Source organism: Xiphophorus couchianus, chromosome 21, assembly GCF_001444195.1.
Source record: "Xiphophorus couchianus chromosome 21, X_couchianus-1.0, whole genome shotgun sequence".
Classification (NCBI taxonomy): Eukaryota; Metazoa; Chordata; class Actinopteri; order Cyprinodontiformes; family Poeciliidae; genus Xiphophorus; species Xiphophorus couchianus.
In genome coordinates this window covers 11,044,714-11,069,916 of record NC_040248.1, presented here as the reverse complement: position 1 = coordinate 11,069,916, position 25,203 = coordinate 11,044,714, and the positions used below count along the sequence as shown (strand labels likewise).

The 25,203-nt window shown below is 39.6% G+C and overlaps 1 protein-coding gene across 3 annotated transcripts in view; it reads right to left on the bottom strand.

Annotated features, from left to right (window-relative positions):
- Window positions 1-25,203, bottom strand: part of arfgef1 (ADP-ribosylation factor guanine nucleotide-exchange factor 1 (brefeldin A-inhibited)) — a 57,193-nt gene that overhangs the window by 6,935 nt on the left and 25,055 nt on the right. Inside the window, exons 5-28 of one of the 3 annotated variants that reach the window (XM_028005100.1) lie at window positions 24,613-24,792; window positions 23,455-23,508; window positions 19,749-20,103; window positions 18,966-19,091; window positions 18,569-18,816; window positions 16,820-16,953; window positions 14,635-14,869; window positions 13,483-13,582; window positions 12,496-12,635; window positions 11,566-11,674; window positions 8,533-8,734; window positions 8,327-8,438; window positions 5,702-5,907; window positions 5,494-5,578; window positions 5,199-5,364; window positions 4,962-5,113; window positions 4,744-4,872; window positions 3,782-3,940; window positions 2,893-3,037; window positions 2,716-2,806; window positions 2,577-2,617; window positions 2,285-2,454; window positions 1,399-1,550; window positions 484-656 (exon numbers count right to left, since the gene is read on the bottom strand). In XM_028005100.1, coding sequence (XP_027860901.1) covers window positions 484-656; window positions 1,399-1,550; window positions 2,285-2,454; window positions 2,577-2,617; window positions 2,716-2,806; window positions 2,893-3,037; window positions 3,782-3,940; window positions 4,744-4,872; window positions 4,962-5,113; window positions 5,199-5,364; window positions 5,494-5,578; window positions 5,702-5,907; window positions 8,327-8,438; window positions 8,533-8,734; window positions 11,566-11,674; window positions 12,496-12,635; window positions 13,483-13,582; window positions 14,635-14,869; window positions 16,820-16,953; window positions 18,569-18,816; window positions 18,966-19,091; window positions 19,749-20,103; window positions 23,455-23,508; window positions 24,613-24,792 — 3,664 coding nt within the window. Of the gene's footprint in view, window positions 1-483; window positions 657-1,398; window positions 1,551-2,284; window positions 2,455-2,576; window positions 2,618-2,715; window positions 2,807-2,892; window positions 3,038-3,781; window positions 3,941-4,743; window positions 4,873-4,961; window positions 5,114-5,198; window positions 5,365-5,493; window positions 5,579-5,701; window positions 5,908-8,326; window positions 8,439-8,532; window positions 8,735-11,565; window positions 11,675-12,495; window positions 12,636-13,482; window positions 13,583-14,634; window positions 14,870-16,819; window positions 16,954-18,568; window positions 18,817-18,965; window positions 19,092-19,742; window positions 20,104-23,454; window positions 23,509-24,612; window positions 24,793-25,203 lie in introns of all 3 variants that reach the window. The other 2 variants (XM_028005099.1, XM_028005101.1) reach the window with 2 other exon arrangements.

The window sequence follows — 25,203 nt, the reverse complement described above, 5'->3', positions numbered from 1 at the left end:
ATTTTGTTTTCTACCTTACTCATCCAAGTTAGCGGGTGGAGCTAAGGCTGCTACAGTCAAAATAATTGGTTCCTAGATGACTTCCTGTTCAATTTAACCAATCAGATGTTAGGGGCTATTAAACTAAAAATACTACAAAATAAGTTAATCCTGAAATGGATATAAGCATCTTTAACATATGATGTTGAATTATATCAATGACATTCAAATATTATTGCTTATTTGACAAATTCCTGATGCTTATCATGTTTATTTGTTCAATACTTTCACCCCCAGTTTCATTTAATCTAAACTGCAGCGAGTCACTCACTTTCATACCTGATTATATGAGAAATAGACTCCAGAGTCAAGTCCCAGATCTTTAGAGAACGAGTCTTAGCTAGCATGTTTTGTCATCTAGTTTTGAAGCTTGAGTTGCCATTTCTGCCGCATGATTGAAGGATCGACATGAAACAAGTTTGGACACAGGAGTGTTGGACTCACTGACGATGTGGCCGGTGGTCTGGAAGGCCAGCTCCACGATGCTCTCGTCCTGGTCGGACGCCGCCAGGTGAAACACTGAGAAGATGTTCTTCCAGCCTGAACGGATGTTGGCAGCCTGGGAGTTCACCATCTGAGCTATGCAGCGCACCACCATGTCTCTGATGGTGGGAGACCTGGGTGGAGGCAAGATCAGATGGAGGGGAAAAAAAGGCAGAGAAAAAGGAAAAAATGGGATGTGAATGTGTTAAATCAACTGAAATGATGATAATTTGTCTGTTTATTGATGCAGATTAGCTGTAAAAGCGCTTGATAAAATCCCCAGGCTCATTTTAAGGTAAAGTGGTTATTACAGCTTGACCTCAGCTGGTTTGTTGCAGCAACTGTTTCCATAGAGACAAGCAACTGTACCTGCTCAGAGAGCATGAATGGGAGGAAATCTCTGCCTCTTCTAGCCATCTCTCTCTCACACACACACACAAACACACTAATGGACTCCACACTCTGCCTGGTTTACATTGCCGCCAGCCGTCTCCTCCCTGCTGCCGTCTGTGAGCGGATTCTTGTTTAAACTCCTGGTTCTTGTCAGAAATGTGTTGCAGTGAAACAGCCTTTAGATTTTCCCATGCTGCATGCACACCCCTGCAAAATCACCAACTAAATAAATCTGTCTGGTTTGTAAATGACTGCACTTAAAAACCATCTCAAACCAAACAGACGGGGGGGGGGGGGGGGGGGGGGGGGGGCTTTCATGTGAATTCAGTGGAGAAGTAATGCAAGAAGACTGAAATGGGTCAGCTGAAATGTTGGCAGGAGTCAGAGTGAAAAAACAAATCCACTCATAGCTTCAGGGAGGAAAAGACAGGAAAAATAATGTGACAGAAAAAAAGGCTCGTGCCGGTGGCTTTGGGTTTGTACCTGTTCTTCTTCATGATGTGCTCGAACGGCCTCAGAAAGTCCTTCTGGAAGCGGAAGTTAGCCAGCTCCCCTTTCTCCAGGAACTTCATGGACAGCTGCCTGAGAGAATCGACGGCAAAAATTGCTACATCTTCATTGGGATTACAGCCAACCTGCAGAGAGAAAAATAACATTTCTCAGATTTAGTGTTACACATTTTCTGTTCAACAAATCATCAGGCTTCTCAGAGCAAACTGGAGGAAAGAAGAGAAACTGTTCAACATGTGGGATGTAAAAAATATTTAGAACAGAAGATGATTATTTAAAAAAAGGGCAACTGAATCATTGGACAAAAAAAAAGCAAAATGTCTAATTTGGATGTGCAAATAAAATAAAATGTTGATAGCTATTTCAATAGGAAAAAAATCATATTTATGTTCTTATTTTTAAATCAAACAACCAAAGCAGGTACATATTTTTTTACCTTTACAAATTTTAAGGCTCTGGATATTTTTACTTGCACTACTTTATTCACTGAAAAAAAAAATCCAATCAAATCTACACTTTAGGTTTTAGAAAATAATACATTTTAAATATTGAAAACGATTATTTGTTTACTGCTGACAAAATAAATAGATTAAAAAACACAAATTGTGATATTTATTTTTCTACAGAAGTGCTTTACTGCCAGAGTTAAGAAACAAATTTAGGAGCAGTATCTTGCTTAAACAAGAAAACTCTCCTTTTAGTAATATGTATCTCTCATTAAAACCAAAATATACTCTCTTTCATAGAAGAAAGGTAATAACAGCCAAACAACAACACCTCTTGGGAGAGTAACACAAGAACAAAAGGAAGGAAACGAGGAAAGAGAACCTGAGGGAGTCGCTCTGTTTCGCACACCCACCTTATTGAAGTGGTCTCCGATCACCTCCCAGATCCTGGACCACTGCAACCTGATGCGGCCCATGTTGTAGTAGGAGATCTCCACGATCTTTTGCAGGCTGAACATGCGTGGATGTGTGGGCGAGGCCAGCTCATCCATGGACACAGCACACAGCCAGCGCACAAAATCCACTGACAGATAAAAAATCACCCCAATGAGAAAAAAAAAAAGTGATTTGAACAGGAAGATGAATCGCAACAACACAGAAAAATCCAACAGTCCTTGAAGCACAAAAGAGAAAGTCTTGACTCACCTATTGCATTACCGTCCAATCTGGTGGAGCCTGTGAAGATCCTGAAAACATTGGAGAATAAGATGTGAAGTATTGTGTCTACATAAGTGCACAGGAGGAGACCTGGAGGTAAATAAGTGGAGAAATAACAGATCCATACCTGTCCACAGCCACCACCACGCTCTGAGAGCTCGTCTCACCAATGGACTCCTGAATGCTGGCAATCTGCTTACGGTCTACTGTTCCCCCAACTACAGAGAGAACCACATGGGAGTAGTTCTACTGTCAGATCTATAGTAGTATTCTGTTTGTGACGGACTGAAACGTTTCTACTGACCTAAACCCAGGTACTCGTCGTTGTTCTGCTCCTTGGTGCTGGTGATGAAACCCTCTTTCCCCCGCACCGTCCCTGAGATGTAGCGCGCCTTCACCCCCGTACCAATCAGCTGAGCCAGCTCCAGCTGACTGATGCACTTCATGATCTGAGAAGGAGGGGAAAAATGGTCATGAAAGGCCTAAGGAAGAAAAACCAACTACTGCGCACTGCTAAACCAATCACACCTCTTATAGACACAAACTCCAACGTATTTTATTGGATAGAACAACACAAGGTATTGCATAACTGCAAAGTGGCTGACAAAAATAAAGACCTCATAGGGTTTTTTTTTTAAGAGGATTAGAGCATAAACTCTCATGAAGAGGCAAAGAGAGCATCAATCAGAAAAGCAACCAAGAAGCTCATGGTGATGTTCCATATCAGTGGCAGGTTAGCTGTCCAGACTTGATGGAAAGATAAAGAAACTGTATTAAAGGTTTAGAATGGTCACCTTCGCTGCACGTTCTTCCTTCTCTCTCTCTTTGCCCATTTCCTGTCTAAATACAGCAACTAAATGCCACTAGTGCCACAAAAATCTTTTTTTAAAAAAAACACACGTTATAACGCAAATTTCTGCAGTTATGACTCAAGTTATGTTTGATGACTGATCAATAAAGAATAAATATGAATAGACTACGTTGTTTCTGCTGACAACCAGGATGTTAGGTTGACCTTTGACCTTCTAAACACCTAAAACTTGTCGATTACTGCATGTTGCGTTTACATCAAGCATTGAGAAAGTATTTTAAATGTGTATATGAATAGTTTTGTGTGTTTTCCAGCTGTTTCGCCTGACTGATGCACATACTCTACTGAATGGTTCTGGAAGTTCTCACAAACTGATGCAGACCTCATGCCAGGAGTTGCCCAGGTAGTTGCCATCCGTGTGTGCCACAGTGATCAGGGTCTTGATGGTGTCGATGTTCTTCTGCTTCATTTCTGCGATGCCGGAGCTGGCCGTCAGCAGGGTGAACCTGGCCAGAGCCTGAACGTAAGCATCCCTCTCCAGCTGTTCAAAAACAAAAACAACATTTTTATGGCAATTTTTGTAAATTCTGGTCATTTAAGTACAAAACATTTACTTGAAATTCCAGAGAGCCATCTAACTAAACAATATTTTTAACATTTTATATGGAACACGTTTCATACTGAGACCAATTATTTTGATGATCATAGCTAGCAGCTAATGAACAACCAAAATCCAGTTTTTCAGCAAATAATGCATTACATAACACCAATGAAAGTAATATAGAAATGTGATGCAGATAATCACTGACACAGAAGGTCATTGCTAAATAAGAAAGCTGTTCACAATTACAAGTTTTATTCTGGAAATTCCCACTAAAAACATCAAAATACATAGAAATAAAAATTGAAATATATATCGATTAGTGTTATAAACTAATGTATGACTGTTTTCGATTTGAATTTCTGAAATAAATAAAAACTTTTCTAATGATTCATTATGATGAATCTTAATTCTGGATTAAAGAGAGCTTTGATGCAATTATAAGATGTGAAATTATTCCGATTACATTTGTTGGTGTGTGTTTTCAACATTAAAGCAAAAAAAATAAATACATAAATAAATTTGACACAACCTTAAAATTATTACCTGACAAATGGAAGAGGAAAGCATTAATATAAATGCAACTCAAGATAAACCCCCCCCCACTTTTATTAAAAACATAAGTAATAGAAACTAAAAGATGTTTCCAAAATCAATTTATGCAGACTTGAAAAGTGATCAAATCCAGTTCTATAAATATTCTGTGCAAGAAGCCTGTATTGCAGTGATTCAGGGTGCTGTACCTGTATGGAAAAGATGCATGCTATCCTGATGGCACAGCGTATTCCTTCGAGACACAGCGAGGCCACTTCAGTGTCGTCACAGTCCTGCAGGCCGACGCTGAAGGCAGCCAGGAAGGGTGTCCACGCCAGCTGAGAAGCGTCATACACAGATGAGGCTTCCACGCCGGATTTAGCCATCTATATTCCCAGCGGGGTGTGAGGAATCTCAGGTGAAATACCTTGAACATGGGCCTGACGTGCTCCAGATGCGTGGCGCTGGTGAAGGGGGCCTGGACGTGGCTGACGGCCTCCATCAGAGCTTTGGCCGTCTTGGCCATCTGCTCCATTTCCACGTTGTAGAGCAGACGCCTCTGCTTCTCGCTGGCCACACCTGCACACAATTCAGATTCAGACATCAATTCAACCCAGATCCGCAGGGATAACATGTCGTTTGTCGATATGATGTTCAGACTCACTTTGCTTGTTGGACTTCATGGTGAGCTCTTTTGTTTCCTTCATGGCAATCTTCTTCCCTGCGATCTCATCGTATATGGCTGAGAGATACTCCTCAGGCAGGTCTTTGCTGTCATTGATGCCGCGGTTCATCTTGATGTACTGTTCTTTTGTCATTTTATTCTTCACCTTTGCAGATTACAGCAATAAAAAAAAAGTCAAGACTGGCTTATGCTCAGCACACTTCACTGTTATTTAAAGGGACAGTTCTTGTCTAAACACCAAAGCCCTGCAGCTTCCTTGAGGTGGACGTCTTACCTGCGGGCTGTGGAGGTCTGTTGTCAACATGATGATTGAGTAGGCGAGAACATATGCTGTGTCTGCACTGGCAAAGAGTGTTTGTCTGGAGCAATAAAAACAAAACGAGAATAACGGGTGAGCAGGATAAACGACCTGCAAAGGACTTGAACTTCTCTGGTTTCCTTTCTGTTTTGTAAAAAATAAAAAATAAGCGAATTAAACTCACCCCTGATTGCATTCCAGGTATCTTGCTGCAAATTTCTCCATAAGCCGGTCGATCTTCTGGGCCTCGCCAGGGAGCCGGAAGCCCTCCAGGAACATCCTTAGAGCGGAAACAAAGTCTTTGCCCTGGAAGTCCATTTGATCCACGTAGGCGTACATGACCTCTTTATTGAAACGGTCGTTATCGCCGAGGAATTCACCCACCTGAGTCTAAACAGAGCAACGACACAGAGGTCAGGCTTCACTTCGCATTACTTCGCAAATGTGCATTATACCTGCACATTTACACACAGTGCTCAGGTCCGACACTGTGACCCTGCAGAGTGAAACACAAGCTGTCTTAACGATTAGCAAAGAGTAGCAGATCAGGACAGATTGTTTTTATTTGATGCAGCAATTAATGCTGCACTAATAAGCTCATCATGGTGCCAAACAAAGGTTTTGCAATAAAAAATTTGTTCAATTACAGTCATTATATTAAATTACTTTTAATTTTGATTTACATACATACAATCACAATTTAATTACATCAATTTTAATCTAAATTTATACATTAATTTTTTTTTTTTAAGTTTTTTACCGACTGTAGGCAGCATTTGATGTGAGCTTAATTTTGTTTTGTCTAGAATCAAGACGGGTAACTGGAATACTCGCAACATATTTTTATGTAATTTTAGGCAGAAATTAACAATATTCAGCTGAAATAGCAACAAAGTATTTTCTGATTACATTACTGTTACAGCTTTCATTATTAATATACAGTCATGGCCAAATGTTTTGAGAATGATTCAAATGTTAATATTTACAAAGTCTACTGCTTCAGTTTTTATAACGGCAATTTGCATATACTCCAGAATGTTATAATGAGTGATCAGCGTAACAGCAATTAATTGCAAAGTCAACATTTGCCTAGAAAATGAACTTTATCCCCCAAAACACATTTCAACTTCATTGCAGCCCTGCCTTAAAAGGACCAGCTAACATTGTTTCAGTGATTGCTCCATTAACACAGGTGTGGGTGGTGATGAGGACAGGGCTGGAGATCAATCTATCATGATTAAGTAAGAATGACACCACTGGACACTTTAAAAAGAGGCTGGTGCTTGGCATCATTGTTTCTCTTCTGTGAACCATGGTTACCTCGAAAGAAACACGTGCAGTTATCATTGCACTGCACAAAAATGGCCTAACAGGAAAGAAAATCGCAGCTAGAAAGATTGCACCTCAGTCAACAATCTATTGCATCATCAAGAACTTCAAGGAGAGAGGCTCCATTGTTGCCAAAAAGGCTCCAGGGCGCCCAAGAAAGACCAGCAAACGCCAGGACCGTCTCTTAAAAGTGTTTCACCTGCGGGATCGGGCTACCAGCAGTGCAGAGCTTGCTCAGGAATGGCAGCAGGCAGGTGTGAGTGCATCTGCACGCACTGTGAGGCGGAGACTCTTGGAGCAAGGCCTGGTCTCAAGGAGGGCAGCAAAGAAGCCATTTCTCTCCAGGAAAAACATGAGGGACAGACAGATATTCTGCAAAAGGTACAGGGAGTGGACTGCTGAGGACTGGGGTAAAGACATTTTCTCTGATGAATCCCCTTTCCGATTGTTTGGGACATCTGGAAAACAGCTTGTTTGGAGAAGGTGAGCGCTACCACCAGTCTTGTCTCATGCCAACTGTAAAGCATCCTGAAACCATTCATGTGTGGGGTTGCTTCTCAGCCAAGGGAGTCGGCTCTCTCACAGTCTTACCTAAAAACACAGCCATGAATAAAGAATGGTACCAGAATGTCCTCCGAGAGCAACTTCTCCCAACCGTCCAAGAGCAGTTTGGTGATAAACAATGCCTTTTCCAGCATGATGGAGCACCTTGCCATAAAGCAAAGGTGATATCTAACTGGCTCAGGGAACAAAACATAGAGATTTTGACTCCCCTGATCTTAATCCCATTGAAAACTTGTGGTCAATCATCAAGGTGGACAAACGAAAACCTAGGAATTCTGACAAAATGCAAGCATTGATTGTGCAAGAATGGACTGCTATCAGTCAGGATTTGGTCCAGAAATTGATTGAGAGCATGCCAGGGAGAATTGCAGAGGTCCTGAAGAAGAGGGGTCAACACTGCAAATATTGACTTGCTGCATTAACTCATTCTAACTGTCATTAAAAGCTTTTGTTACTCATAATATGATTGCAATTGTATTTCTGTATGTGATGACAACATCTGACATACACACATGAAAACCAGAGGGCAGCAGATCATGTGAAAATATAATATTTGTGTCATTCTCAATACTTTTGGCCATGACTGTAATTGTTGTTGAAATCTGCAGAGTACAAATTTAACTTATCATAAAATTATCTTATTCATACATAAATATATACATTCATGTTATTTTATTTGACTAACTTGTAAGTTTTTACTGCAGAAGAAATTGTTCTTGGATTGTTATGATCATTAACAAGTAAAGATGATAATATAACATAATCAGAAAAAACTAATTGTCTAATTCTCTATGTCTCAGAGATTTGGCCCGGTTAATAAACTATTTCTGCAACAAATCGTATTATTTTGAAAGTATTCTAGTGTCTACTTATCTTTACTTTCTACTTTTACCTAAAACGAACTGTTTTTTTTTACCGAGTCAAGCCTCTCCTCCTGGTGCAAGAACTGTGCAAGATCCTCTGGGGTTGTACCCAGCATGCCTTGCTCTTGAAGGTACTGAATTCCTCTCTTTGGTTTCTTGTTGAACCTGAGGAACACACAAACAAGTAAAGCTAAACTCAGCTACGGTTAACTCGTTCCATGTTCATCGGAATACAGAGTTATAAATTCACTGGACTCACAGGTCAATCCCCTGTTCGATGATCTCCTTCTGCTGCTTGAGAACTTCAAACTGTTCGGGGTTGTCGGTGCCGGACATTTGTGTGCTGTAGCTACCGATGCCAGACGAGGCCGTGGAGTCCAGGGAGTTGATGCTGCCGTAGCGGTTTATGCTCTCTGTGGCCTTGGTCTCTGAGCTGTCCTGCTCTGAAGGTTTCTCCTGGCCTGAAGAGCAAAAATAAAGCCAATAATTTAGAAAACAGTAACTATTGTTTTGTTGAGAAATGTCTGAATCTGACCAAGCTTTAGGTCAAAAATCCCCCTCTCACTAACAGAACTGTACAGAGGTTGAAAAAAAAAATGTCAAGGTGAAAATAATTTAAAAAGGTGAGTGGAAGGCTGTTTGAAAGAACAGACAGATTGAGGAAGAATTGATGAATAAAGTGCTGGATGAAGGAATAGGCAAACATGAGTGAAAAAATGAACTGGTGGGTGGATGGTTGGTCAAATGGATGGACGATCGATTTATCAGATGGACCTCACTAAAATGTAATTATTTATCCATTTTCTATTTTCTTTTTCTGTAAACTACACATTTCCTGTAGGAACCCTGAACACATGACTACAGCCTAATAACTCCCAGAAACGCACACCTACCTAAACAGACACATAAAAGCTGTAATGCAAAGCAGCATTTGGGCTCTGGATGTTCTCTAAAACACTGCAGGTAGTGAAAAAGGGGAAGAAATGTGAGCTGAAGGTCAAGAGAGTTGGTTCATTAATCCATGAGAGAAGACCTCAAGGATACACTGCTGCTGCTGGAACAGGTTCACCCTGTAACCCGGGCTGGATCCAACTGAGGCGTCTGATTACCCAACGGAAACTCGTTAAAACATTCAGGACAGCCTCGCAGACATGTTGGCACACCTCAATGTTTGCCATTCTTAAAACACGGACAACACAGCAAAAGAAAAAGAGTATCGGGACGCCAGCCGTCTGTAGCAACTAGATGTGTTTCTATTACATATTTGAATCCATTCAGAGAGTAAAACTATGCCGAATATAACCTGGTTTGGATGTTACTTCAGGTCTCAACAGGTTAAGTCAGACCAAACATGGTTCCGGTTACAGCGTAACCTACACCACTCAAGTTATATAACAGAACCAGACATGGGCTTGTATCTGGTTTCAGAGTTTACCATTGTTTTAAAGAAATTCTCGATTTCAAACAAATGCTATTTCTTTTCCTCAAACTGTTCTGGTGTTATGAGACCATGTGAGAGAAATGCTCTCATTTTCTACCAGAGGAAAACTCTCACAGATCCCTGTAACTTATTAAAATAACCAAAAGGCGTTTTAAGGCTGCATAGGAACCCTGTCTTAGGGTCTGTGTTGTGATGTTTGATAGAGTGTATCCCAGTATAGATACACTCTGAGTTATTCTAGAGTGAGGCATGCTGAATGTCATATTGAAAGCCGCTGACAGACTGTTATGCTGAAACAGGCCTTACCGAGACAATGGAAAACTACCTAAATCACAATCACAAAGGGTTTAAATCGGAGCTATTTTAACCCACATTCTACTAAACACTCACTACTGTTCCAGTTTACCTGCTCTTGCTTTGAAGTTATTCAGAAAGATGAGAGTAAAAAGACAAGAAACCATTACAAGCAAGGACCTGGCATGCTGCTGTAATAGAATTCAGTCTAAAATGTAAAACTTTCTAACCTCTACCAACACTGTCAGCAGAGCAAATTCAGCATGCAGGATTTTAATGTGAGCTGTTGTTTGTATGCTAATGAGCTGTCGTGGGTTTTTGGCAGAGTAATATCCCTGACAGTCAACAAAGCTGCCTCTGCTGCTTGGCTCTGACAGCTTAGCCCCAGGCTGGCCTGTGGATACTTCCAGAGGCTTAAGGGATATCTTTTCAGTCCTTTCTCAGAGTTTCAGCTTCATCTTAGTTCGGGTTCCTCCTTCAGCTAACGACAAATCCTCCTCTGTGCACAAGACCCAGCGGCCCGTCTCGCAGAGAGGATATGCTCCACGTGTCACAGATTGGTGCTTCATCACAGTTCAGTGAAAGGTATTGCTCTTTTTCAGGGTCTGAACTTCCTGGATTAGCCTCTATGTGCTGAAGCATTATCTCCCCGCCTCCTGTGGCTGGAACTGAGCCGATGAGTGCTTGCTTTTCCTCTTCTTTCCTTCTTTCCAGTGGTCAATCCTACAGCTGACTGCGGCTATGCTGAAGGGTACAAGCCTTATCTCAAACTCCTGTTAAGACTCTGAGGGGAACTGAGACCGATCCAGTTAGATTACGGCCAAAATCTGCTTTTAACCTTCCCTGTTTTACAGTCTACTGCAGGAAAGGAAGCAATATGGAGGGCTCTGCTCAATGTGAGAAAACTAGAACATTACAGTGAGAATTGCTTAAGGCTTTATTAAGGTTATAAACAATCAAACTGCGTCTGACAAGTCTAGATTCAGAACCGCATTATGTACCAACTACATATTGTACAGTTACAAGTATCAGCTTTTTTTCACTGTAGCCAAACCTTTAAATCCTCAGGAATTAATAGATTTGCACATCCTTCCATGCATGTATACTGCCACAAAAATACTTAATCCCTTTCCCTGTGCCAATAACTGCAGGCGCAGCACACACGCATCAAGCTTCGGTCACTACAGTAGCTTCTCCTCACCTGGAGGGGTTTGGTTCCAGTGTCTGCTAAAAGTATTATGGGAGCTGAAATGCTATAAGCATTTTGGATCCATTGTTAAAGCAAAGTGATGGTACATGCAGCTCAGTTTGCCACACATTTGCAATACATTGTGCATGGTGTTCTACAGCAAACTCAGTGTGTATATTTGAAAGTCCGTAGATCTTTAACATAGATCACACTCCCATGTCTAGCCTGTCTAGCCTGTTAGAAACAGGATTTCTGACATTATTGAATCTGCAAGCTGATAATTAAAATGATCAAACCAAACAAAAAAAAGTCACAAATGTCCTCGTGCTTTGGGTTTCACTGCCGCCAGTATCACATAAATGACTCACCTAGGCTGGTCTGGGAATTGGGGTTGACGTACTGGTCTTTGCTCCATTCTACCATACATTTTAAGATGGACACTAGACATTCAAGGCCTTTCTTTCTTAGAGTCAGCTCCTGGACAAGAATATAAAAAACATAAACAAATAATCAGTTAAACTTTTCATGCTGTCTTAGTGAGATGGTTTGGGAATAAATTATGGTTCTGCTAAAAGGCTGGAAATAGTTAATATCTTTCCTTGATGTACCTAACTCTGTTTTTGTCACTTCATTTAGTGCAAATTCTGATTAGTTGGTCCTGGCGGTTAAAGCTGAATGGCTAGTCTGAGAATGGCTAAAACCTTGAAAACCTCAGTGGGTATTTGCACAGATTATTTTTCTGGGAAACATGTACTAAGAATCAAACATTTAATCCTTTCCAGTTACTAAATACCAGATAGAAAAAGTAGACAGTGTAAAAATCAGCAACACTGTGTTGACATGGGTATTTGTGATAATTTGGATTTCTATGTTGGTAGTTTAAACTCAGTTGCTCTGAGTTTAAATTGTTTACAAGTTCAGTTCTCAGTCTGTTTCAAAGGAAGTCTAAGGGTGGGGCAATGCCTCTGACCTACTTTTAACGTCTAAATAATTGTCAACTTCTGTGTAAATAACTTCCAAATTACAGACATAATGAAGTTTTATAGGTTCAAATAAACCATTGTGGCATTTCTGAGATTTATAGATGTCAATTTTGGTCTTGGTCCCTCTCTAACTCATCAGCTTCCCTCTACAGCATCAACTAATCTGGGATTACGATAAACGAAGAGTGTTGTGTATTGTAGGTACAATATTAAGTGTTTATAACCTTTTAACAGTACCTTACTTCATAAATTCTGAACTATCCCTGTAAAGCAGCCACAGAATAGATGAAGTACATCAGGAAAATAAAAATTCACCTGTTGGGGTGTTGTGCCGAGCTCGTGGCCTCCGCGGCCCTGGGCTATTTTTGAGAGGTCGTTGACCAAGCGCTCAAATATATTAGCAGCATTCAAGTCACAGTCGTAGTTCACATAGATGTCCACCACACTTTGGGCATCTGAACAGGACAGAACGGAGGAGTTTGATTACAATTTTTTTCACAAAGCCTCAGGAAATCATAGAAACTACTTATAAAGTTGCACGCTCGAAGAATTGATTTTGAAACCACAAAAAAAATTATGATTAAAGTAGAAATTACAAGATTTCTCCTTTGAGAAAACAGCCAGTGTTTTCTCCGGCTGTGTTTTAGTAACGCACTGCTGCTCTGTTGTTCTACATCTTCCCTCAAATTCAGACTATTAAGGTGTGAAAATCTGAAGTTATCATGTACATATAATTCCATAAAAATTTATTGTTTAAAATCTGCAGTTTGCAAGCTACATGTAGCATGTCTGTTCAGCAGCAGTCTACAGGCAGGTACTAGAGGAACATTAAGTAACCACCAGGTAATATTAGTTTATTATACTCCTTATGTAATTATTGGTATAAAAAAGTTTAATATTCTGCTAAGTATGCACTAAAAGTTTTTAATACAAGTAAAATACATTTTTGTTTCTACACGTAAGTACATATCAAAAAAGACATAAAACAACAAATGCTACAAACAACAAATGTTACGCAGTTGTAAAACAGCTTATTTCAATATAGCATCAAAAATAATTGTTTCTTTTCCACTTTAAAGGAAAAAAATTCAATAACATGACTTCTGTGTGAATACAGAGGTGCTTTGGTATTTTTTGTAAGCTAAGAAAACATGATGATCTCACTCAGACTCAGGCCTACTAATGTCTTTCAAAACTACTTAATTTTCAAAAGTTAACTTAATTATATATCAGGTCAATATTATTCCACCTGTAGTGTTGCAGTAGAAAAATAAAGCAAAAAAAGAAAATAGCAGAGCAAACCTGCACATATTCTGGTGAGCGTTTGGATGACCATCCACTTGTGGTCATAAGAGCTTGTGGACGTCTCAAGTATGTACAGGAAAATCTCTTTGAAGAACACCTGCAAAGAGAGAGTTTACTGCATTTCCATTGAGAACCAGGCAAAAGGAGCCATTGCAACTCCGCAACACAAAACAAGAAGAGCCGACAGATCAGAGATCCTGGAAGCATGAAGGCCGGTTAATTTGGCCGAGATGAAAGAGTGATGAAAGACTCCTCACTTCATGTCCTAAATGACTTTAGAAATACTGCTAATTTTGGTTGAGTGTTTTTTTTTATTCATCTTATTAAGTACTCACTTTAAAGTTTTCCAACAAGGCAACTGAAGAAATGTGTTTCCCCTTTGGGCACTGACTTGTTTTTCAGGCAAGAAAAAAAAAATAGCCAAGAGCAAGAGACCAATCGTCTTTTTCTACTGTTTCCAACAAAATCTTTTTTGATCCCAAGTTATATTTCAATGAACAAAAACAATCTTAGCATACCAATAATTATGCATCACCCATTTGTAAAGGAGTTGAAAAACAACCTTATATTTAATAATTCATATTTTGGCCATATGACTTGATTTTTCTTTTTAGGTCTTTAGTTAATGCTTCCTTTTGTTGCCTTCAGTTAGGTATTTTATATTTCATGTGAAAATTTGCACATAGAACATCATACAAATGACTAATTTACAACGTTGTTTTTCAAATACTATTGAGTTTGCTTGGAACTTGGTCTCAAGTTTACTATTTGGAGCTCCATAAGTTTAAGCTTTGGTTTAGGAAATTTCAACTGTCTCCTGCCAAAGAGAGTGTTTGTTTCTTTCTTTGGCAAATCAATTAACAAAGGACAGTGGAATTTAATTATATACTTAGATTTTTTGGCACTAGTTGCCTTTATTGACAATTACCAGACAGAAAAGAGGGAGAGAGAAAGTGGGGAATACATACAGCAAATGTCTCAAGAGCAAAAAACCGATCTTTTGGCTGAATTTAGGTTTACTCCTTGTATTTATCTCGCAAGATTTTTTTTATTTTATTTTACACAGACAATAAGCTTGCTATTTAAGCTGTCAGTAGAGCTTGCAATAAAAAGAAAACTTTACTAAATAGACAAATGCAAATGTTTTACCTCGATTTGCATCTTGAGGTGGGTCTTAAAGTGGGAGAGCAGGGTAAGGAAGATGGAGAGAGAGAGCTCAAAGACTTCAGGCACAGAGGAGACACCATTCTTGGACAGCGCCACGCACAAATACTGCTTGATGGCGTTTATGAACATCTCGTTGGTCTTGAAGATGGGCCCTGCATTCTGCAGGATGGACAGCAGAAGCTGCAGAGACAACACCTTTGATCGCAGCTCGTGGGACCTGAGGCAGTCACATGAAGACAATTTGTTAGTCTTTATATTAAAGGTTAAACAACTGCTTAGTTTGTAGTAATCTGAGTCAGTTTAACATGTAGGTCAGATGATTCAGCAGCACTCCATAAGATGTTGCATCAGATGTTGTCTTAGAAACATCATTTAAATCTGCTTTAAGATTCTCCACAGCTTCTTTCCCGATGTTTCTACTGTGTTCTTTGGTCTTTATAACGGAAAACAATGTCCTTGAAAGGAATTTACAACTAATTACATGGAGAGAACTCATGAGGATGTGTATCTGCAGCAGAGAGTTAAAAATCATCAGCAGGATTAAAAGAAAATGCTCTGGGGGTCACAGTCACAGATCGTCTGCATGCACAACCTCCATCTGTCTGCAAAGCTCTACTGTAGCAAAAGACTCTGGGAAAGAAATAACCAGATTCAGCTAATTTATATGCTGACTTTAAATGCTCCTTTGCAATGCTTTCCTTTCTTTGTCTGCTTTCCATTTCTGGAAAGCAGTAAAAATGGAGGACCTACGTGCCAAAACAATAACATCCTTTTACTTTTTAAGCAATTTCTTAGATGAAATCCAACTTACGTTTTATGACTGCAAGCAATTTTATTGCCCAGAAATGCTCTCTATAATTGATTTTTAGTAGAAAATAAATGAAAACACTTAAAAAAGAAGCTCTCTTGTAGAGCAGTAAGGACTGAAATCTTAGAGAGGCTTTTAACAGCATTTATGTTGGTATGTAGTAATGGAAAGCATCTGTAGTGTTTTAAAAAAATAGACGCAACCTTCAGATTCTCGATATAAATTTAGCCTCCAAACAGCCTTGGAAATGAAAATCCATTTGGACAACAAAGCAGAAAAGCTGAAAAGAAAGAAACAAAACAGAATAAGAGTAATTTGGACAAACTCTTATTGGAAGGTGGGGTGTGGCAGCATTTAGAGATGAGAACAGAAGATCAGATGCATCAATGGTGATCGCAGACGCAGATCCAAAGTCATTTGCTCTTGTTAAGCTGTAGACACTTCACATGTTCAGTGTGCATCAAATTGTTCAGGTGTGACGGAGTGAAATATCTGGCAAATAAACCTTTTTAGGAGAGCAAAGATTTCAGTCTGATCCAGACACAGCACGTCAGCCTTCGCGAAGCGCTCCATTATACCAGAACTGTATCCAAAGCCATTCAAAAAGCAGCTTGGATAACATTTCTTTGACACAGATTTGTTGAAATTAAGAATAAATTGGTTGGAAAACAGTAAACAAATAAGAGAGTCAGAATGGAGTTTTAGGTAGAAGCCTGAGGCAGAAAATCCTGATTCCAGAGAAGGTGGAGCTACCAGTACAATCACATTTCCTCTGAGTGAAGCGTGGCCAGGGGAAATATTAAATTGGAGCAAAAAATAAAAAATAAAAATCATTCATTTTGCATTTGTGGTGCTTTGAAAAGTAAAGAGGAAGGATGAAAAGGGCTCCAGTGTTTCATGACACAAGGAAGTGATTCAGAAAATTCTGATTGATGTCTCATTGCCTCCATAACCAATGGAAACCAATGAAAAAACACCACAATCTGAGCGATCCTCATTTTAAACCATGATTCATGATGTCTGTAGTCAGACCTGCAGCTTAGAGGAAGGATAAAAAAAAACAAAAACAAGGCATTAAAAGGCCTTTTCATGAAGCCTACGCTAGGAATAAAAATCACAAAAAGTCCAACTCTCAGGTTTTAAGCAATTTAGAGTAAAACTTGGCAATTAGATGTTAAATCCAACAGCTAAATGAACTGGGAGTCTCCATTAGATGCTGATCAATTAATTGGTTACACAAATCAAGAAAGTATAGAAGAGTAAAAAGCATATCTAATAAAGTAAACTCTTCTAAGCTGTAGAAAATCCTTACAAGGATTGTTATCCTTAATTACGTAAAAAAAAACAACAAAGTCTTACTTTGGATCAGGCGGTCCGTCTGATAGTGGTTTCATCGACAGCTTGCAGAGAGAGCGAAAGACAAGAAAAGCGTCCTTCTGGAGGATGTGGGAGAACTTAGCACCTGGCGGCTGGCCAGCTGTTGCTCCCGATTCCTAAAGGAGCAGAAAAACAAGCAACAAGTTAAAGAAATGTCTGGTTTTAGAGCTTTTATCTTCCAGATTATTTAACATCAACAGTATGTGAATGTTAAAGCAATAAGATTTGTTTGATCGTGATCACACCTCAGTAATTATGCTGACTTGCAGAGGTCATTCAGAGCTGGATGACACAGCAAACACGCGCTACATTTCAAATCTTTAACTTGTTTCATAATTTGCCTCATTAAAGCCACAAACTATTAACAGTGGTTATTTTTGCAACTTTTCAATAAATGCAGAATTTTAGGTGCACACAGGTCACTGCTGGATTTATACTAGGATTAAATTACAAACAAATTCCCTTTATTAATTAGGCAACCTGGGATGGCAACTGGCTTCACCAAATTATATTTAGGGGCATCAGAGTTTTGGGAAATAGAATAGAATAGAAATGCAAGCCACACTTTTGTAATGACTCTGTAGTTGCTAAAAACTGATATAAACTAAGTTTTCCTGGATTTAACACTTTAACGTCTTAATTTAAAAATGTATTATGACTTTCTACAGGACATGATAAGAAAACCTCAGTCCATTTTAGAAAAAAAAAATCAGGTCATAAAAGTTCAGCTGCAGTGAAAATGTTTATTTTTAAAGATATTTTGACTAGCAGCTTTTATTCCTTAGTAGCTGCATATGATGCTCCTGCTCCATCTCTTTTTTACTCTATTTTCTTTCATTCATTCAGTAAGAAGGGAGCAGGACGATTATTTATTCATTAAGCAAACGTATCAGATTCCTCTGATCAGCTGCAGGAGAAATTACCGCACACAGCTGTTTGCCAATGTGAAAAAAAAAGTCCAGAGTCCAGCTGTGTCAAACGTGACCTTTGGCTTCACAACAGCTTAAGGAGAAACGCCAGAGGAGATTTCAGACACATTCAGATGTTGCCAGACTGAGGTCAAAGTTTCAGGAAGTGAAATTTACACCCGTCATAGTGTAAATTTAACACTGGTGTGAATTACACAAAGAACTTCAGGTTAATCTAATAACTTACTTCTTTGGTTGATCATCACCTATTTATTAACTAAAGCAGGTAGAGTTTATTTTAAGCCATTTAAGTTTGTGTTTTCCAGCTCTTGCATGTCACTGCAGTATTTTCACAGGTATAGATTACACAGCTTCGACACTTCAAACAGCACACAGTAAGCTCTATTACGACCCGTTTCAAACTACTGACAATCCCTATTCTCAAGGCAGATCTTATGAAATTTACATTTTTATGACAACAAACATCATATTGGATAACTAACAAGAGTGTTTATTTCTATAAAGACAATGACTCGGTTCTGGGAGAAGAACAGTTTAGGCTGAACATCCAGATACATTTCTTCTGACAGAGCGTTCTAGCAGCAAGGGCCAAAGATGACTTAATTCAAGAAATAATTAAAAAGATAAATAATTATTTAAATGCTATAGATACCATAAATACCACAGCTTAGTACCCTGGACTTTGCTGTTTTGTCAAAAGGGTCAGTGGAGAAGCAATGAATGAACAAATGTACAACTTAAAGATATTTCAACACCTAGCTCAGTTCATAAGGTCCAACACTCAGTGTCTTTACTTCCTCACCTGAGTGTCGGTGGAGGAGACGGATAATCTGTCATCAGGCAACGAGGGCGTAAAGCTAGCAGAAATAGGCGTGCCGGGAATGCCATTTGCATGGACGTGCTCACTGTCGCTCCCAACTGTTCCCTCGTCCTCCATCGAGCTCTGGGTGCCTTCAGTCGCTGCCTCGGCCGGCGGGGACTCCTCTGGCTCGCCCTCGCCGGTTGACTCCTTGGTGTCGGAGCAGAGGTTCGCTGGGTCCAGGCAGTGGCCTGTAGACACAATAAGCAGAGGAGGAAATGAATTGATAATCTCGTCTTTAAGCATGCTTCCGGAGAAAATAGACTTAGCTAAGCCAGATTGATAATTTCACTTAATATTGAACCACATTGTTTGAAACTATGAATAAAGCATGTCTCACCTCCAGCCACAGTGTTGACCACTTCCTGCAGAATACTCTGGACAATTTCCTGGGCTTTCTCCTCGTAGTTAGGCGCTTCCTCATCCTCTTCTTCCCCCTCTCCTTTATGTTGTTTGGATGCTGCATCTGCAGGACACAATAATTAGAATTAGAATGTGATTTAAACACTATTTTGCAAAAATAAACAAATGCATAAATGAAAATGAAGATAAATTCGATCACTATATTTAACATGGGTACTTTCAGTGAGGAAGCTGAATATTTTTGTAGGTTTATTTTGCTCATTTTCATAAACAAAGTAAATCTCTAAACAAAAGCAAATACATCAAAAATCATGTTTGAGTTACAGAGAAACTAATTTGATAATATCCTTATTGGTCTTTATGTTGAAAAAGATTCTAGATCGATTGAAGTTGTGTTGTTTGACCAAGCATGAGAAGCTATTGGTGTATTAGAGTGTGCTGCACTGGTGCAAAGTTATTATATAAATATAAATATCTGGTGTTAAAAACAGAAACTTTTCAAGCCAATTCAGCGCCATTTTTCTGTATCGGACTGGTTTCAGGTGATACTAAACCTCAGATATTGGATCGGTACATCCCTAGTTTAATTGTACATTTTAAATAACAGGTCAAATTATTTTGTTGCAAACTGTAATAAGAGCCTACTTAGTCCAAATATTTTATTCATTTGGGTTTTTCTTTTCAGATTAAATGTACAGTAAAATTCGGAGCATTATTCTCAGTTTAGCGGGGGACTCCGTGGGCAGCAACTCACTTTGTACTGCTACGGTGGCTTGGTCTGCCTCCGTCTGCTCGTTCTCAGCCACACAAAACTCAGAACCGTTTTCAGGATCCGGGTTCTCGTCGGGGGCAGGCTGCTCCCCCTGCACCTCCCGCTCCCCAGACGCAGACCTGCTGCTGCTGGACTCCGGGGCCGGCGTGGATGGGGTGGACGGCGTGGAGGGGGTGGCGATGCTGGGGGTCGCAGGGCTGACGGGGCCGTTGGCCTCCTGGGTGGGGGTCTTGCTGGGTGGGTGAACGTGAGTCTGGAGCTGGGGGGATTCTGGCTCGGTGTGCTGGGCTACTGGGGATTGCTGTCGGTGCCGCTCTCTCTCCAGCTGTTTGGCTTCCTGCAGCTGACAGAGGGATGGGAGACAGACGCAGGCCAAAAAACAAACACAAATGGAGAAGAAAAATGGTTAATAGAAAGCAGCATGGACTAGAAACATAAGTAAGAAAACACTGGTTACTATCCACCCATCTGCCTTTCCTGTGAGGAAACTGAGCTCACAGCTCGGCTATAAGACAATTTGTTCCCCCCCCTAATATATACTTAGTGTGTCAGCTTACATCTGCTGTGTGTCCGAGTGGGAATGTACATAAATATGCTGAGAGAAAAATGGCATGCTACTCAAACAGCAATGAGACAAACATTGTGAATCACTTCATGCTGGCCGGTGTGTGTCGAGTCCATTTAAGTTTGCTCCTGGCAGAAAGCATTTCTAATGGAAAAGGACTAAAATATACAGCTGTGTCACGCCTGCTTCTTTCAGAGCAGACTGCCTGCTGGACACGGTAACATTTGGCTTTTTGGACAATTAGTTTTAAACTGGAATCCAGAAAAAGCCTCAGTAGATTTAAGCTTAAAGTAATCTTTACATTTACTAAATTGTTTCTTCTGACTGGAAGTAGTATCAACATTTACTAGGGATACTTTTGGGAAAATGATAAAAATCATGAACAAAGTATTTCAAACAATGAGCGTTTAGGCTGTACTGTGTTATTTTTAAAGCCCCAAGATGACAAATACTGCTCAATAAATAAAATTTACACATCATCAAACAGCCTTCTTCCATAAACCAGTTACATGAAGTAGTGCAATTGTATCTTTAAAAAGAATGCAATATTTTGACATTAATGACTATGTGTTGATATTTAGTGATGCTCTTAATAAACCAAGACCAGAATTAGCTTTTGTGTTTTTATAATTTGAGCTTTACAGTGTGTTTTCTTGATTATAATAAATTATATCAGGCTTCTCCATCCCTATTGTAGACTTAAACTGACAAAGAAAATTGTGGAGGGACATACAGATTAGGGTGATGGCAAGGAGGCCTTCCAAACTCATAAACTCAGATCTCATCACCAAAGATAAATTGTCCAAAAAAAATCAGTGAAAACATAAGATGTTGATCACCAATAATAATGTTCCACTGATTATTAATAAATAGGTTGAGAACCAATTTTTCAATTGAAGCTATACAATTTAAAACCATTTTTTTCTAATGTTATGAAAATTTTACAGTGCTTTATTTGAGAGAGACGCGTCTCATCACCCATCAGAAACTAACTTCCTTTTTGAATGGCAATAATACTAATGAGAAATCTGCTGGGGGTCTGAATGATATTAGGTTTAATTGTATCTGTGCTGTTAAACATGACACCACATTAGCATAAAAAACACAACTTTCGTTATAGAGAAAAACAACACTAACAAGCAGTGCAGGTTTCCTCAGCCAACCTAAAATACTAGCTTTGAAATCCAAGAGTGTTTGTAGATTTCCAGAGACTAAAAAGTTGAAAAGAAAATCACACTTGTAGAGTTGACAGAGTCTGGGGAAAAAAGTGACACTTTCACAAATTCACAGTAAAACGGCATGACTTAAAGCTTCAGTCGGACATTTACATACAATGACCATGGGTATGCCACGCTTAAGCTCTGTAATTATTTTGGGCTTTGGACAAAATCCTAACTTTCAAAGAATTGAAGGAAAGACCAAACGGTGAGCCCAAGCAACGTCAGAAATGTCTTGGGATAATAGTGCAGAGTGACTGCTGCTGTGATAGATGTCTGATTATATTTCTCTCCTACCAAGCCATGAGCACTTCCACAGCGTTTGCTTTTCTCTCTCTTCTTCTCCGATAACGAGGTTGCAACATTAACCTGTTGTCTACTCATTGATCCAATGACGTTGCCATCAGATCTTTCCAACATAATTCAGCTGTGGGAACACTTCCACCGTGCAGTGATGGGGGTTGCCATCGACATTTCATATCAAGCTTGCACAGCGTGACATGCTCAAGTCTTGTTAGATATTTGACACCGTGTGCCGTCATCATGTCATCTTCCTTTTCAGCCCTGAAGGATGTATTCGATCTGTTCTTTTTTGGGGTGGGATGAGATAATAAAACTTTAGAGTATTAATTGCACTTACATTATAATGCAGCATAGCATTAGGAAAACCTGAACTGTTGTAGCTGAACGTTACCATTGGTAATCAAGACATCTCCACAGTTTCCCTTGGTTTTATTCACCTTTGTCACTAAGATCTAGATCTGATGTTGACATAGATCAATTCATCCAAGTGGCCAAATATGTTAACAAAAAGCAGAGTTGAATGCATGGCACTAAAGTCAAATGTTCTACCAAATATTGCCATGAAATTATTTTTGCAATATGCAATATAAACAACATAAATTGCAAATGCAATCATTTTTAAAGTTTCAATGGTCTATACATTTCTGTTTCTTGGAAACCAATTAAGTCAATATTTGTCCAATATAAATTTAAAGGCCTAAGTCATTCATGCCCATTATGAGTGTATGCAGATATCTGACCAGACGTTTACCTTATGAAAAATTGAAATAAGAGGAAATATCAGGTGGGAAAACAGAGACTGGGGACACATACGGATTTTTCATTTAGTGATTTACAACAAAAATCTCAAAAAAGCTCCTCACACAATCTAATTTTAATTGGGCTAATGCTTTGTAAGTTTGAACACCACACCTCTAGGTGCTCCATCCTAATTAAACAGAACTGTCGCTATTGTCACATCAAAACCTCACTAAATTAATTCAACGACGCAGCCTTTCTAAATAAGCGATTAGCATCGAACGAGAGCAGACAAACGTACCGCAGGGGACAGACGAGGCAGTGCAAACAAACTAAGCTCATTATTTAAATGCCACCTCAGTCGGATAGTGAAGGCTGTGCGAGACCAATGCTGCGTGTGTGTTTGTGTGTGTGTGGGCGTGAACACACCATGCTGAGCTGCAGCCAGTGGGATGCATCTACACACAAATACAGAAAGTTGATCTCCTGTGCTGCACTACAGGGGCAGAGACAATACTCAGAGTCTACCTCGTCTCTCCATCACCGCTTTTACTACTCTGTGTCTGACTCATTACCAGTCACATATGCTACACATAAAAAAAATAAGTTCACCACATCCTGGTGCAATTAAAAACCAATATGTTGTGGAGAAGCAAGATGAGCGAGAGAGACCACAGCAAGCATTAATGTGGAAAGAGTGTGCAGCATTCGTGTGCAGTGTTGGAGCAAAGGAAGAGAACGACTGAGTGCACGGATGGATAAGGGAAGGGGGGGAAAAAAAAGGAAGCTGAATGCGCAAACACAAATGCACAGGAAAGAGTTGAAAGAGTTCTGATCAGGCAATGTCACGGGCAGTCCTGCACGCTTTTACCTGGCGGTCACGCTTTCTGGAGGCCAGAGACCAAGATAGCTTGTGATTTGTAAGCTATGTGTCCAAAAAGGGGGGAGGGAGGCAGGTGAGGAGGGGAGAAGTGTCATTCAAAAAGAAAAAGATGAGATTAGAGTAAGCTTTTTTTTTTGCTAATATGATAATACAGGTGCATCTCAAAAAATCTGAATATGATTGAAAAGTAAGTTAATTTCAATAATTAAAAAAAAGCCCCAATTATTATATAGCTGTAAATAATTACATTTATTTATGTCAATGCTGATGATTATGGTTTAAATCCAATAAAACTCAAAATTCAGACCAATAAACATATTTCTAAAAAACGGCCATGCATTTTACAGTATATGCACTCAATACCTGGTCGGGGCTGTTTCTGCACAGATTACGGCATCAACACGGCACAGCATGGATGTGTTTAACCTGTGGTTCCCTGATCAACATTTCCATCCTTTTTCTCCTTTGCCCAATTAAGACACTTCTAACTTTGTGTCAGGAGTGGCCTAACACAAGGAGTGTGACAGCGGTAGCCCATGTTCTGTATGGGTGTGTGTGTGGGGGGGTGGGCAGGTGTGTGTGTGTGTGTGTGAAGCTCTGACTCCCGCCACAGACCACAACATGAGAATCTCCCCTAAATTCTTCAAAATCCTTGCATGACTTCAGTTTTCTTTGTTGCTAGTGCAACTTTTTCTGACATACTTTTTCCTTCCACTCAACTTTCCATCAATATTCTTCCATACAGCACTCTGAGCAGCCAGCTTCTTAAAAAAAAAAAGCCATTTTGTGGCACATCTTCAATGTGTAAGATACAAATGAAAGTCGGCTAGACAACTGTTAAGTCTCCAACATTTAATTAATTATGTGTAATTAATTTATGAGGTTTACTTTAATGCAATTACTGAAATAAATTTGCTTTGGAATGATACTCTAATTTACAGAGATGCACCTGTATTATAATCCAAACTTACTTAAATCCTTATACAGCATGGCGTCTACCTATGAATAAACTTCTTTAACTCATTTCAACTTAAAACTAGCTTCCACTAGAGCAATTTTCAGAGACTGTGATTCAAGAGAGATGCTGTGTGTTTACATAAACACAACAATAAGGTGATTTAGTGTTTCTAGAGCATTTGAACGTACTGCTTGGTTCTCCATGCGTGCAAAGATGACGTTGAGCATCTGCGTGAGCGTGGCCTTCGCCGTGGTCTGGTTGATGAGGTTCTTGCTCGCCAGGTAGATGTTGTAACAGGTGCGGACGGCTTGCAGCACGGTGCCTTCATGGATTTCTATGTGCTGGGAGGTGACTGCTGTCAGCAGAGCCTACAGTGGAGAAGGAAAGACAGGAAGTGTGAGCTGAACTGAAATCTTTGATAGCCTCTCTGATACATTTCCATATGGTTGTGTGTTCAGTATTCTGCAGCGTGTAAAGCAACATTAAGAGTGGCATAGTGGAAACATCAAACTGCAGATGTGACACATACGCTTTCAAAAGTCAAATGATTTAAAAAAAAGCAAAAAATATTGAAGTATTCAGATCTATTCTGTTTGCTTAGCCACACCAACCTAAAACCACGTCTTCATATAAGCAAATTTGAGACTTTCACAAAAGTTAAAATCAAAGCAGTTCTAAAAAAGGTCCTGGAACAGTGCAGCTACATTAACGATTGTCATTTCACATTCCTATTTTCAGAAAATCTGGTGGCATTTGGTTTTTAAGCACTGATAATTGCT